The 15863-nt window shown below is 38.1% G+C and overlaps 1 protein-coding gene and 1 pseudogene across 10 annotated transcripts in view; one reads left to right on the top strand and one right to left on the bottom strand.

Annotated features, from left to right (window-relative positions):
- Nucleotides 1-15863, top strand: part of LOC141518397 (TIP41-like protein) — a 222997-nt pseudogene that overhangs the window by 38455 nt on the left and 168679 nt on the right.
- LOC141518396 (anoctamin-5-like) overlaps nucleotides 1-15863 on the bottom strand; it is a 141070-nt gene that overhangs the window by 26891 nt on the left and 98316 nt on the right. For 8 of the 10 annotated variants that reach the window (XM_074230388.1, XM_074230386.1, XM_074230387.1 and 5 more), the window contains 6 exons: nucleotides 14204-14319; nucleotides 11349-11483; nucleotides 10797-10902; nucleotides 10635-10695; nucleotides 4974-5125; nucleotides 609-686 (listed from right to left, as the gene is read on the bottom strand). In XM_074230388.1, the coding sequence (XP_074086489.1) occupies nucleotides 609-686; nucleotides 4974-5125; nucleotides 10635-10695; nucleotides 10797-10902; nucleotides 11349-11483; nucleotides 14204-14319 (648 nt within the window). The remainder of the gene's footprint in view (nucleotides 1-608; nucleotides 687-4973; nucleotides 5126-10634; nucleotides 10696-10796; nucleotides 10903-11348; nucleotides 11484-14203; nucleotides 14320-15863) is intronic. The other 2 variants (XM_074230380.1, XM_074230383.1) reach the window with 1 other exon arrangement.

Genomic DNA, 15863 nt, shown 5'->3' with positions numbered 1-15863 from the left:
CACTGAACTATAAACTGGCATGACACACATTGTCCCCTCCTAAGAGAAAGTCTTATTGCCCTAAGATATGGACCATCCTTGGGGTTGCTAATAGCTTCAGAAGGAAATGGTCCACATTCTCAATCCAATGGGAAAGGAAAGCCAGCAACTGAAATAAGCAGTGCTGAAGGTCATAGAGTAGGTGTTTGCCATGACAAGTCAAGTTGAAGTACCACAGGATAAGCATATTCTAAAGCTCATAGGGAAGTAGGATCATAAGTGAAATCCAAGAAGACATATTAAAGGGCATCTATTCCCTTATTTTGCAAATGAGGAAACAAGAGTCCTACCCTTAAGTGACTTGCCCAAGGTCACATAAGTAACATATGAAAGAGAGGTAAGCTATGAACCCAAATGGCTCCAAATCCACCACTCTTTTCAGTGAGACTGGCATTGCTTTGCATGAGATGCAGCATAGAACCTCTCTTCCACCTGCATCTGTCTGGATGCATCCCATTCTTCTACACCATCTTGAAGTCTGACCATCACCACTGCCAAAACTCTTCATGTAAAGTGTTAGTTTGGTTAGTCCAAGTCCCTAGCTATAGAAGGAAGCAGCTAGGTCTTACCCAAAAGAGGATTGCCATCCAGCAGAGGAATAGTTTCCCATAGAAATCTAAAGTCCATTTTCTTTCAAGTTCTAGTTCCTAAAATATCAGATTAGATGGTTTAAAGAGGGCTGAGGTGACAGCCAAATGGGAAAAGAAAATGGAAGAGAATATACAGAGCCAGACAGCCAAGATGGCAATCCCTGACAAATCCCAACCTTCTTTAGATGGCGCCTTGACCTCTCTTTCTAATACGTTGACATCATACTTGCTCATCATGGAGGTGGTGTTCGTGTTTGGTAAGCCGATTCTCATCATCCTTTGGCTATCTCTTGTCCAGTAGGAGAAGGTGGCCGAACCACAAGATAGCAATTCTTATTTACAGGTTTGACACTGTTTGACAACTGGCTTACAACATACTATTTTATCTGTTAATAATTGTTAGAAGGATTAATGGTAACTTTTTTAAGATCATAGAGTTGTAACCAATAGACATTAGAAATTATAAAACCATTGAACCCCGCGTTCAATGTGAAATCCATTATAACTGGTCACTCCAAAGGTGCTTACAGGAGAATGCTTTTAGACTCTATTTAATTATCTTCTGCTATTGTGCAGGCAAAGGACTGATGTTCTAATGTCAACTTTAAATCAGAGCCTTCTGTAATCTAAGCAGGTAGTTGAAAAGGTCTTAAATCCTGGCTAATTGTCTCTAACTTGATATATCCAGATGATCCCTCTGTAGAATAAAAATAAACAGTGCAAAAATTATAGTCTCCGGATGGGAAGTCATAGAATCAGCAAGTATTAGCAGTATTGGGAATAGGACTTTGGCAGAGTAGTCAAATGGAGACATTTGCAAGAAATTTGCATTAAAGCAATGATGGAAAAGTACTGATTCACTCAGCTCTATATGTTGGCTTCACCAGCTTGCAACACCAAGCTCATCAAAACCACTGGATTTTCACATGTTTGAAGCAGCATTGAATGAAAATGAACATGTTTTCTCTCTTATGTAAATTGTCATCAACAAGGGAATTGGTCAGAGCAAATATTTTCAAAAGGAAAGCATCAGGAAACACTTGTACAGAAAACAAGCAGGTTCTTTCATAAACCCTTGGTTACCAGAGATGAGATCATCTACTGGTGAAATACAATTCACCAGGTCAGGTGGGAAATGTGAGAGAACTTGGTATGGAGGAATTAGTTTCATCTGATTTTTCACAGTGTCTTGTCACTAAGGTTTTGGACTTAAGAGATAGAGAATGGTATATATATACAGAATCATTCGAAGATTGGTGTATTATAAACCAATCCTGTGTAATCTGTTTCTGCCATTTGTTGTTTATGTGATGTCACTTCCTCTTCTATGGCCTCAGTTTACCTACCTATGAGAGCAGTAGAAGGAATCTGAGAGAGGACCTAGTTGACTCTGATTCTGTGATTGTACTTGAGCCTTCCTAATGGCTTTAACCACCTGAAAAGAAGAGTTTTGCTCCCCTCAGGTTTGGTTCCCTACTTATGGCAATCTCTCATTTCAGCCTTCCTTTGCAAAGAGGCAAATGGATTCAATTATGAATTTTTAAACTGGGATTGGTAAACTTTGTTTTAAAAATATTTTGATACATGTTTCAATATAATCAGTTTCCTTTGTAATTCTATATATTTTATCTTAAGCCTTTAAAAATATTTAGCCTGAGGAGTGTCTGTAGGCTTCTCGAGACTGTTGAGGAGGTCCATGACCACAAAAAATGGTTAAGAACCCCAGGATTTGGTAATCTCTATGGCCACTTCCAGCAGAGTATTCTATGGTTCTAAATTTGAGATTTTCTTGATGTTTATCACATAGGTGTTACACCGCAAATGAACATGACTTCGTTGGCTAGCATCAAGAGCAAAAGGGGGGGGGGCAAAATTTAATTTGTTTGTTTTTTTCTTCATCTGGGTATGGATAATGTGGATTATCCAGAACAGGTCTCCCAGGGTTGCCCTAGCACTCTGAACTGCTGAGAGTTGAACACTGCACAATCAATTCAGTTTGCTAACCTATGCAACCTAAAGGTTTTATAGTATTTCCTTATTGTCTCTTTTCTCTGTTACTGTGGACTCTATAATAGAGAAACCCCCACCCTTCTTTCTGATCCTTTATTAAAGAGGTAGGAATTTTGGTCTTTTTAAGAATGTTTATGTTGTTATCATTAATGCTATCATTATATTTTAAAAAGGTTTCTGAAGGTTGGAAACAGCCTCTTGGATTATTTATGGTTTTTAGCTTCTGCCAATACAGGTGAGGATGAAAGACAGGATTCTGATTTGAACCAGGCTCACAACAGAAAATGTTTTCCTATGTCTGGGCATCAGAGGCTCCATCATCTTCCTTATCAGCCTGTTCTTTAGCACAGGCAGTAGAACACAAGTTACATCAATGATTTCCTCCTTGCAGGTGAGTTTCCTTCAATTTACTTGCTACTTCTGTCCAAAGGGGTTGATAATTCATTATTCATTTATTTACTTCCTTTTTAATTGAGTTTTAAAAATCCCATGTCAGATCTTAGCCTGGAGAACTTGTAGTAGTCCTCACCATTATCTGATCCAATGCCTTTATTCTACAGGGGAGGAAAAGTGAAGCCTAGAAAGATGGATTAAATTGTCCAAGGTTATGGGGCAGTGAGTGTAGTTGAGTCAGTCAAATCTTCTGGCTCCAACTCCAACATTTTGGATGAACATGAAATTCTGAAACAGATTTAGTCAGTAGTACCTTTCTGTTCACAAGCCAACCACTTACCAATGCCTGCACAGAGGCTGCCAGATCATCATAAATTTCATCTATCAGATAATTTTTTACATTGAGTTGTCAATCCAAATGCACAATATAAAGCTTAAAGACGTTATTTTAAAGACATTTTATTTTTGTCCGGATTTATTTTTCATTGTGGTTTCACTGCCCTTGGGATCTCCCACTAGAAAAACGTCCAACTAATAATGTTCTAATACAGTTTGGCAACTCATTTATAATTTAAAGTCTTAAAGATTTGCCTAGGGAGGTAGAAGTGCTGGTGATGCTGATAATGATGATAACTGATAATTACATAGTACTTACCATGTGTAAAACACTGTGATAAGCAATTTATAATTATCTCATTTAAGCCACTCAACAATCCTAGGAAGTAGATGCTAATTATTGCCATTTTATAGTTGAGGAAACTAAGGCAAACAGTGACTTGTCCAGGGTCACACAGTGAGCAAGTTTCTGAGGCTGGCTTTGTACTGAAATCTTCCTGACTTCAGACCCAGAACTCTATCTAATTAGCTACCTAGCTGCCCTCAGCTGCACTGAGAGGATAATGCATATGCACACTTGCATAGATTCAGTTGACCAGTATCAATCAAATGCAAGATGAGAATTTGAACCTTTCTGATACCAAGACCTACACCCCACTCACTACAATCTGTTTCCTTATCATAACCCTTTGTATAGGGGCAGCAAAGTGGATAGAGCATCAGCCCTGGAGTCAGGAAGACCTAGGTTCAAATCCAGCCTCAGACACTTCATAATTACCTAGCTGAGTGACCTTGGGCAAGTCACTTAACCCCATTGCCTTGCAAAAGCTTAAAAAAATCTTTTGAATGTTAAATCTATTTTAATAGACACTGTCTTGTCAATGAGGTTGATTTTTCTCTTAATCTTTTGAGTTAAGCACTCTGCTAGGTGAACACCTTCCAGGGCTGGAAAGTCTTATTACACATGACTTGTTTCAAAAAAACATAATCTTCCTTCTTTAAAAAAAGAAGTAGAACATAAAACTTTAATGACACAATCCTAGACTCAGAGATAAAATGAATCTCATCATCAAATCTAGCCCAAATGCTTTCCCTTCAGATGAATAAAGGTCTAGCCATTCCCATATTTCAGATATATCAAATGATGCATAGAGTTTAGAAAACTGATTCACCAGTCATACAGCTATTACTTGTCAGAGTGGAAACTAAAATCTTCTCCACTTTCTTAGCACAGTATTCTTGCTGCTACAACCAATCCAGACATGACTCTTATCTTTTGAGTCACATAACAATTAATAAAACAATAGAAATTGCTAATATTCATAAAACACTTTAAAGTTGACACAGCACAATGCAAATAATGGTATCTATTTTCTCCTCATAATGACTCTGGAAGATAGGTGCTATAATTAATCTCATTTTACACAAGAGGAAAATGAGGCAGTCAAAGGGGTAAGCAGTTTGGCCAAGGTCACACACTAGTGAGTGTCTATGGTCAAATTTGAATTCAATTCTTCCTGACTCCTGGCCCAGCTCTTTCTCCATTTTAGCAATCAGTTGCCTCCAAGTTGGGGACCCACACTTCTGAACAAGTTGTGCTTCTACCTGAGTCACAGGGTTCCTTTTCTTCTGAGTACACTTGGCTTCATATTCAGGTCTCAATTGGAGTTGTTGTTGCTCCTCCTCGAAGTCCACCAAGTCCCACTCATACTCTAGGCGAGCTTGGCGCCGTTTCCAAAACTCCAAGAACAAGGTAACTACGAAGTGGGGGAATGAGAAAGAGATCACACACACACACACACACACACACACACACACACACACGGAGAAACAAAAAATAAGATAGTTACTATATAAATATTAGAAATTGTTCTCACTCTGTGCAGCTCATTCTGCATCCCAAACAACTTTAAAAGAGTCTACATGAACTCTTGATTGATACACTGTCCTAACTTGATTTGAAGAAGTATGCCATCCACCTCGAAATGGAGAGCGGATGAACTCAAGGTCCAGAATGCCAGGCACATTTTTGGCTATGACCAATGTGGGAACTTGTTCTCCTTCACTAAGATTATTATCATTGTTAAAATGTTTGTTAAACACATTATTATTATTATTATTATTATTATTAGTAGTAGTAGTAGTAGTAGTAGTAGTAGTAGTAGTAGTAGTAGTAGTAGTAAAGTGTTTTTTAAACACTTTAATCTGGGGGTAGGGAGTTGGGACAGAGTAAACAATAATTGAAAAATCAAATAAAATGAAAAAACAAATAGCCAGTACTCCAGAGGTAAGCTAAGAAGAAAAGGTCTCTCTTTTTCCTTTTGTAACATTTGTTTATGATTTGAGATGCAGGAGGCTTCATGTTTCCCAGCCTGCCACAATTAGCTTTTCCCATTTTTACACAATTGCTCAATGACCCCTCAGCAATACTCTGAAGTATCTCAAATCTCTGAGCATCTCTGTAAGTGGAAGTTATAAGTTCTCTACAGCAATGGAATCAATGTCTAGGTCGAGTTCCTGCCTATAGACCAGGAAGGAGTAGAACAACTCAATGTTTTTGAAAAACCTTGGTTTTGACACTCCCATATCTTGTGGTTGATAGGAAGCCAAAGCTCATACCCAAAGCTTAGGTTTAAATAGTAATAACTTGGGGAAGGAGTGGGGCATCAAACAGTGGCTGCTATGCTGGCCTTTGCATCAGTTCAAGTCTCCCCTCTGACACTTCTTAGCTCTGGATGAGTCAAATGACTCCCAGTTTCAGGCATCTCCCAGATGAGGCAGAGACAGGTTAGCTCTCAAAATTATCTGGCAGGTTTCTGCAGTATTCACCCTAAGTGAATACAAGGTCTTTTCATGTATTTCTAGCAATTTGGCACAATTACTAGACAAAAGTCCCAGAATTCTGCACATATAGTTTACTAGTTGGGAGACCATGGGTAAGTCATTTAACCTAACTGGGCCAGGAAGGAGTTGGGTTAAATGGTCTCTGAGTGGAACTTAGACACAGTCACTTCAAATCTCTGGCCTCAGTTTACTCAATTGTATAATAAGACAGGTCAACTTGCTTTTGAAGCATCTGGGCAACACACTGGATAAGACCTCTAGGCCTGGAGACAAGACAGTTCCAAGTTTACATTTGGCCACAGACACTTTGGACTTTGTGAGTCCATGAACTGCTGCTTGCCTTGGTTTCCTCAATTATAAAATGGGGCACCAATAACAACCATCTCTCAGGGTTGTGAAAATTAAAAGAGATAAAACTTGTCAAGTGCTTAGCATAGTGCTAGGACCTGCTAAATAAAAGTTTGATTCCTTCCTTCCTTTTATTTTTCCATTTCCTTTCATTCCTTTTCCTTTCTTACTTTCCTCCTTTCCCTTTCTTTTTTTCCTTCTTTCCTACCCTTCCTTCCTCTTTTCCTTTCTTTTTTTTTCTTCCCTCCTTCCGTCCTGAGGTACCTTTCGGCTCTAGATCCGTGTGATTCAATGATCCTCTATCAGTTCACTTCCTTTTCCTAGAGAAATCACTTCACCTGACATGTAAAAATGAATGCTGAGGTCAATGACCTCTAAGTTCTCTTCTACCCAAATGTAAGAACCTTTTTGTATATGTATAATAGTATGAAAATAATTCTTATGTGCGTAGCACTTTCATCACATCACTCTAAGGTAGACAGTAAAGAAATGTGTCAATTTTACAGTTGAAGAAACTAAGGCTCTGAAAAGTCACAAAGATGGGACTTGAACTTAGCTCTCCTGAAACTATATGCTCTATAATACCTCATGCTCCTCTAGGTATTTATGACAAAAATGTGGCATGAACTATTGAATTGTAATTTTCCTTCAACTGTAGGATTTTTCCTTAACTATCCAGGCAACTGTCCCACCTTACTAGACCTTGTACCCAACTTCTTTGATATTAGGTTTACCTAAGAAAGCAAAGTGCTTTCTCAAGGGGGTTCATTTTGCTCTTGAAAGCCATTTAGTACAATCAATACACATCGATAACTTCAATGCAAAGGAGCAATCATCTAAATAATTCAAGAGGAGGGACTGGGCAGAAGGGACTAGGCAGAAAAGTTTTGTGAAGAGCCAAGGATGAGGTTTAGCCCTGACTGATACAGGTGGAAATTCCATACCCAGTTGGAATCCTTCCAAATCGGAATGGATTTCTTCAGATAGTGGTACCAGAGAATGTGAAGCCTTGAAACACTTCCAGAATTATCCCTTATAGGTATCACATTATTGATATATAGACTTTCAGGAGATTAAAGACTTCTACCATCTTGGGCTTGTTTTGCTTTTTTTTTTTTTCTGTTTCTCTTCATTAAAGAAATATATTCCAAATACGTTTTCATTTACATGAGATTCTTGAATCCTGACACTAGACTAAGGGACTAAGACTAGGAGTGATACTGAGCAAGTAAACTCCATTGAGTTTTTCCTGGAATACAAAGTGAATATTAACATTATTGGCCAACGTGTTGTTTTTTGTTGATTTTTTTGTTTCTTTGTTTTTTACAAAGCAATAGGATTACATGGCTTGCCCAAAGTCACACAGCTAGGTAATTATTAAGTGTCTGAGAAAGGATTTGAACTCAGATCCTCCTAACTCCAGGGCCAATGCTCTATCCACTGCTCCACCAAGTTGCCCCTATATTAGCCAATTTGTGTAAAATATGAGACATTGGGTGTGAAATAGAAATTAAGCTGATTCAAACCCAAACTAGTTCTGAGTTTGTGTAAGTTAGGAAACAACTTCCTGTGACAAGGTACACTCTGTAATTCCATGGAGGATGGTATTTACTTGTATAACCTGGTCTTTTCTTTTTCCTAATACACACGTTGAATTTTAGAGTCACATTGGTCTTTAACTATGCCATGTCATTTGTGTTAAGGGCTACAGGAATCCACATATTAGAAATGAAAATACTGGAAGTTAAGTGACTGAGCCAAGGTCATATAAGAAACAAAATGGCAAAAAATCTAGATATCCTAGCTCCAAATTAATGATTATTTCCATATTATAAATGTCACTGCATGTCCACAGTCAAGATACATCTTAGCACCTGATGATTTAAAACATTATAGGTTCATAATTTTAGTGCTGTGAAGGAGGCCAAAGGCCAACCATTCTAAGTCCCTCGTTTTACAGATAAGGAAACTGGGGCCCAAGGTAGTAAAGTAGCTTATCCAAGATCATAGCTCTTGTGATCTTTCCCTGATCTGAGAGTCAGAGCTCTTTCCCTGTATCATCCTTGTGAATGACTTCTTCAGTTTTTAAAGAAATGCTCTTCAGAAGGGGACCTCTAAGGGCTTAAAAAACACACCCAAGTCTCATTTGTTTTTTAGGTTTTTGCAAGGCAAATGGGGTTTAAGTGGCTTGCCCAAGACCACACAGCTAGGTGATTTTTAAGTGTCTGAGGCCGGATTTGAACTCAGGTACTCCTGACTCCAGGGCCTGTGCTCTATCCACTGTGCCACTTAGCTGCCACACCCCCCCCAAGTCTCATTTTTATGGCTAGTAAAACAGCTACTGGAATAATTTGCACATGATAAAGGCTTTTAAAGATTGACTGTATTTTTACAGGACTTCTGTGTGTCTCCCATTGATGGACATAATGCATATCATTTAACTGAATTTCCAAGGGGTCAATGAAGAGATTCACAAAGTTTCAACTGCAAATGAATTCCCTGCCGTACTGACCATTCCTGAAACAACCACCAGATGGAAGCATTGTCAAAGCCTCTCTCTCCAGTTCTCCATTTGAGATGCTGACACCATTCTCTGGAGCTTTCCCATAGGTCACATTCTTGAATTAATGAAAACATGTGCCGTCCCTATTACTCCAGATCTCCTTGGGAGATTTACAATAATACTCTGCAAGCTATACAAACTGAGAAGTAAAATCCTGGTCACCTGGCAAGAAACTGGATCACCCACATCTCTTTTGAAGCATTTACTAGGATTTGCAAAGGAGGGCAGGGATTTGTGTCTTTGCCTCTTTGGTCCCCAATGTTTAGCACAAGGCCTCACACATAGAAGTTACTTAGGTGTTTATTGATGGTTTTTCTCCTCCATTCAATTTTAAGCTGCTTGAAGCCATGGATTGTCTTTTAATTCTTTTCCTATCCCCAGTGATTCAGTACTCAGTAAATAGTAGACACTGAAAAATTGTCAATTGGACTGAACTGAAGTTTAAAAGAAGGAATTTTTTTAGGCTCCAAATAGATGAAATTCATAGATCTTTTGAAATATCAAAAGAAATTCTCATCTTTGGGTTTCCCAATTAAGAATCATAGACTTTGAGGTTATAGGGTTACCAATTTAGCTCTAGAAGGAGCCTTCTAAGGTTATTATTCCACCTTCTCATTCTGCAGATGAGGAGAGACCCAGAGGAGGTTGAGTGATTTGCCCAAAGTCAAAAAATGAATCAGTGGCAGAGATGGGACTTGAACTCAAGCTTCCTGAATCCAATTCCAGTGGTCTCTTTCTTTGTTTGACCTCATCAGACACAATGGACTAGGATTCAGGGCACCAGGCAAGTTTTGCCTTCCTACTCTGGATTCAATGCGTCATGATTATAGTGAATGGAAAGTCAGTGACCAAAAGAACTGCTTTAGACAATTAATACCTGTGAGATCAGTCACTTAACCAATCTATCCTCAATTTCTTCATATGTAAAAATAAAAGCATCCACACCCAAAGATCTCTTCCAGCCCTGAACTATACAGGACCATGGTCCCTTCCAACTATAGATTTATGATCCTATGGATGATACATTCTGAAAAATCCAAAAATGTTTTTAGGGGGCCAATGATGTCAAGATCTAATTTTATTGATCCACCAAACCTGAAGCAATCTTCTTCTAAGAGGTACTCTGTAATCCATTCGATTCAGCTTTCTCTGCCTTTGTACTCCACACATCTTGTGTTTCAGCCCTTAAACTCAACAAGATGTGTTAAGTCTTAAGACTAGTATAGCCAAACCCTACATACAAGTGAGCCAGCTATTCCACCTATCTTTATAGCACAATATCCATGGTTTAGCATATGGTTAGAAAAAGTACATGGCTTGGCTAGTGATAAGCCTATCTGGACAGTTAGGTGGTGCAGTGGATAGAACACTGAGAAGTTATGTGAGCTGTGCAGGATCATTGGGCCATTCTGAATCAGAGGAGGGTTTTGAACCTAGCTCTTCTTGACTCTGAGGTCATCTCACTAGCTACTACTGCTCAATGCCTCTCAGATTTATACAGAAATACTCACCCCAAATTCCCATGAATATTGCAAAAAACAGGGTAGCCACGTTATCAAATAAGTGTGAATACTGTGGAACAGAAGACAGACAAGATTCATTAATCACCAGCTGTCACTAGTACCCTAAGGTTCATCTCAAGCTCTCCAGTAAATATAAAGAAGAATACAGACCCGTGAGGACTCACAGGTGGTATTTAGTTTCCAATAGTCGCATTTCTGATCACAAAGAGGGCACATGATGATCTCGCCTCCAATGGACTCATTGCAGATTTCGATGCTGTGAGGGATACAAAGGAATGGATATGAGGGATAGAATGGAAAGGAGTCTAGTTTGACTCTAACATAAAATGTCTGAAGGATAATAATGTGTAGTAAGTCTAGGAAGGTAGATTGGAGACAGAATATGAAGGGCTTTCAATGCCAGATAAAAGAATATGGAAACAAAAGAGAGCCATTGAGGTTTTTTGAGTTGGGGAATAGCAAGGTTGGATCTGTGCTTTAGGAAAATCACTTTGGTAGGTAGGCAGAGGTAGAATAGAAAGAGGAAAGATGTAAGGTAAGAAAAATGTTATCTAGAAGACATGGGCTTTTTCTCAAGGAAATCAGATCCCACTGCCGTAGAAATATTGACTCCCCTACCCTGAAAAGTTTTTGATGCCAAACACTTGTAAAGATGAAAGTTAAATTCCTTTTCAGGTTTTGGTCCAGGGGAGTGATCCTTACCTGCTCATGTTACCAGTCATTGTTATCAAACCATAGAAAAAACAAATTAGGCCAACAACCGCCGCAAAGAACAGCATTTCAGTATAAAATCCCAGCCAAGCAAAATAGATGCCAATTCTTTCTCCATAATATCTCCTGTGGAAAAGAGGTAAAGACAGGTTCAGAGACTGACTGGCTTCTCAAGATGGACTCTAATATGGAACAGTAGAAAGAGAGCTGAATCTGTGTCAGGGAACAGAGCTTGAATCCAGATTCTGAAGGCTATTAGCTGTGTGATATTGGGGAAATCAGTGAATACTCTGGGCTGTATTTTCCTCCTCTGGGAAATAAACTGGAATGAACTAGATAATCTCTTTGGATACTTTCAGAGTAAAATCTCTGATTCTGTGTATTTTCAACTCCAGAAAATAAGACTTCAAAAGTGCTTGGAAGGTTGGGTTTTTGCTTTACTCCAAGTATCTTTACTAAGAAGACTCCAAACACAATCATGAGGAGCTGGACAAGACTGAAACAAATTAACAGCAACAACAAATGGCAAAAATTTTCATAAAGAAGCACGCCCTGAGAAACACAGTTTCCTAGAAGCTCTCTTCCTAATGGCATTCCCAAGAAAAAAGGATGAATTTTTAGAGGAAAAAGACCACAGGCTTTTTCCTTTGGAAGGCAAATAAAGCTCAGAGAATTAAAAAGCTAAAGTTTAGGGAAGAAAACCCAGGAACTGACAAACTCATCCACCAGGGCCAATTGGCTAAGTCCCAAATAATAGAAAATAAATTTGCTGATGTTGTATCTGGGGACCAAGGCCCTGAGCTGAAAGCAGGCAGCACTTCCAAAGGATGTAAAATCAACACTGAGCTCTTCTAGGGAGCTGTTATCATAATTTTGCATCTATTAAGCCTCTTCTCTCTAATTTTTCTCTCCTCAAACACAGCAAGATTAATAATCCTCTCACAAACTTGCATTAAATCTGTCCTTAGAGAGGAAGATTGATGAATTTCAAATATTAGCTGATATTTCACCTTGAATGAACCAGCTAAAAAATATCCAAAGCATGTGTTTAGGGAAATTCCAATAGAAAGAGTATAACGGAAACTATTTCTCTTTTCTAAATTCCAATAGGATCGCTACACAGTTGCAATCAATGAGTCAATAAGCATTTTTCTTTTTTTTTTTTAGGTTTTTGCAAGGCAATGGGGTTAAGTGGCTTGCCCAAGGCCACACAGCTAGGTAATCATTAAGTGTCTGAGGCCAGATTTGAACTCGGGTACTCCTGACTCTGGGGCCGGTGCTCTATCCACTGCGCCACCTAGTTGCCCCTCAATAACATTTTTAAAAATACTTTCTGTATTCAGGGCACTTGACCAATCAGCGGTTAAACAAAGAAAGGTATAAAATAGTCTCAGTTCTCAAAGAAGTCACAGCTAATTACTGGAAGAGACAACATACAAATAATTATAAACAAACAAAAATATACAGGATAAAAATATTGAGGTAATTGTTGAAAAGAAGACATCAATATTGAAGAAGATCAGGAAAGGCTTCTTGTAGAAGGCAGGATCTTAGCTGGGACCTGAAGGAAGCCAAGGAAATGAAGAGGTAGAGATAGTACTCCAGTTATGAGTACTTTATAAAAGATAGATTTATGATACTTCAAGATGTGATTTTATTATGGTAAGAAATCCTTCAACTACTAGAGAATATAAAACGAGCCACTCCTTAGCATATGATTTTTCAAGAGATAAGATGCAAAGGATATGTAGTCTCCTCAATATAATCTTACATCATTTTATTTTAGTATAGGGCAACTGTTTCCACAAAAATTACAGTAACTCATCTTAGTAAATGAGTTTTAGGAGATTAGTCCTAAGGTCTTGTTGGAGGCTGGTCAAGTGAATTGTGCGGAGTCATATAGCAAGCAAGAATCAGAACTTAGATATGAACTCAAATCATCCTGTCTATGTCCATAACACCACAGTGCTGTCTTACCATAACTTTGGAGGTTATAGTAATCTCTCCTTGCCCTCCATCCTGGTAGTCAAACTTCTAGGGATGGTTAATAAAATGGCATCCTATGGAAATGTGTTTTGCATGACTACATAGGTATAACTGCTATCAAATCCTCCCCACCATGGAAGGGGAAAGAGGGAGAGAATTTGGAATTCAAAATTCGAAAAAAAGGATTTTTAAAATTTTTTCAAATTAAAATTAAAACTTACATGTAACTAAAAAAAATAAAATATTCAATTAAAAAAGAAAAATTCATTCATTCATTAAAAATTGGTATCCCAGTCAGATCAATGTTACTTTCTAAAATTCAACATTAGTTTTTGCAGATGCTAACTTAACACCCTTAGTTATAGACATGTAATTGGTTAACAAGTTAGGATTTATGTTTTCCTTCAAGAAGGACTTTGGAAGAACTGAACTACCAGAATATGACAGCCAGGATGAAACCAGAAGTTCATGAACAACAATCAAATAAGTCCAATAAAATATGATCTAATCCTCGATCAAGATGGTAAATTGAGTTTGGTATCCTTTAATATATATACTTAAGAAAAACTGAGACCCAAGAGATTAAATGGAATTTAATAGACTTTTGAGGGTAGGGACTATTTTTTTTTACCTTTTTTCATAAGTCCCAGAACTTAGCAAGTGTCTGATACATGGAAACTGCTTAATGCATGATTGCTGACTTGCTAAGTAACTTGCCCAAGGACAGACAGTTGGTATCAGAGGCAGGATTTGAAATCAGAGCCTTAGACTCCAGAAGCAGATCTAACCCAGCTGTGCCAAGTGAAAAAGGAAGCCCAAGGAACATTTTATTCACACTGATATTCATGGAAGTGACTTACCTGATCAGATCTAAAGGCTGTTCCTTATAAAACCGCAAGAAGCGAGCCCATTGGGTATAGAGGGTATACCGCTCATTGCCACAGTTTTGATCCTTTGATTTCTTCCAATATTGGCACTATTGAAAATCATTAATATGGCAAAGAGAAGACAAAACAGAAGGTTATATTGAAGTGACAGTATCTTCTGGTTACCACAATGCAATGCCCGGGGCAGAGGTGTGGTGGGGTACAGGGGAAACATTAGCCTAAAATACTTCCTTCTGGAGATTCTAATAACCCATTCATTTAAAACAAATTACCTACCAAAGAGGAAGTCCAAAATGACACAGGATAAAAGTTAATTCTCTCTCCTTTGGCCCTCTATGAAGTACAGCTTTAGAGTCAATTATATTATTTCTTGTACCTAGAATATTCTCCCCTTCTATCCAGCTGAAGTAGCTAGGTGATACAGTTGATAAAAAAAAAAAAACAGGATCTGGCATCATGATAACCTGAGGTCAAATCTGGCCTCACTACTAGCTCTGTGATCATGGACAAGTCACTTAATTTCTGCTTACTTCAGTTCTCTCAATTGTAAAATGGTGACAATAATAGCAATCAAAATATACAGAATATATGCCTCTATTCCATACTGATTGTGCACCACTCTTTACCACAGGCAAGGTGTTATATATCTTCTGTTATTTAGCAATTATGTGCCATTCTTAATATTCTCTGAAATTCTAGATGTGAATATATATATATATATATATATATATATATAATGTTCTCCTTTATAATCACAAATTTTGTTTTCATATCACTTTAAGGTTTACAAAAGATTTTTACCTCAACCAAGAAAGATAGATGATGCAAGTTTAATAGCTCGGTTTTCTATAAGGAGAGAGAAAAGATGACAGCACTTGGTGAGCATCACCCAAACAGCAATCTGAACTAAGGGTCTGAACTCATGATTCTTGCCTCCAAATTCACTATCTTTCCAGGTCTACCTCCTAATCTTAAAAACAGGAAACAGGCATTCCTCTTCTCTCTTCCCCATAATACCGATAATACAAATGTATTTCCACAATCTCTACAACAGAGTCACACTATTTTACTGAACAAAACTGTCAACAAAGTGGATATATCCAATTCCAAGGACCACATATGAGGAAGGACATTAACAAACTAGAAGGTCTCCAAAATGGATACCAGTGGCACAAGGGAATTGGGATAACAGTCTCCAAGAGAAGACTTGAGGGGAAGATAAAACATCATCATAGCTCTCTCTGAAGGGAAGTCAAGAGTGTCATTTGGAAGAGGGAGACTTAGGATTCTGAACCCCCAAGGTTCAATATTATTAGAAGTTGCAAAGAGGGATATTTCAGCTCAATATAAAGGAGGAATGCCTAACCATTAGAGTTGTCCCAGAATCAGAATGAGCTGTCTCAAGGTATATTTAAAATATGTATTCAAAAAGATGCTGATGAGGGGAAGCTAGGTGGTGTAGTGGATAGAGCACTGGCCCTGGAGTCAGGAAGACCTGAGTTCAAATCCAACCTCAGACACTTAATAATTACCTAGCTATATGGCCTTGGGCAAGTCACCTTCTGCTTTGCAAAACAAACAAACAAACAAACAAATACTGACCATCCTATTAATGAAGGATTTAGAAGAAGGA

Source organism: Macrotis lagotis, chromosome 3, assembly GCF_037893015.1.
Source record: "Macrotis lagotis isolate mMagLag1 chromosome 3, bilby.v1.9.chrom.fasta, whole genome shotgun sequence".
In the NCBI taxonomy this organism is placed as follows: Eukaryota; Metazoa; Chordata; class Mammalia; order Peramelemorphia; family Peramelidae; genus Macrotis; species Macrotis lagotis.
The sequence above is the reverse complement of the archived record's forward strand: the minus strand, read 5'-3'. Positions and strand labels throughout refer to the sequence as shown.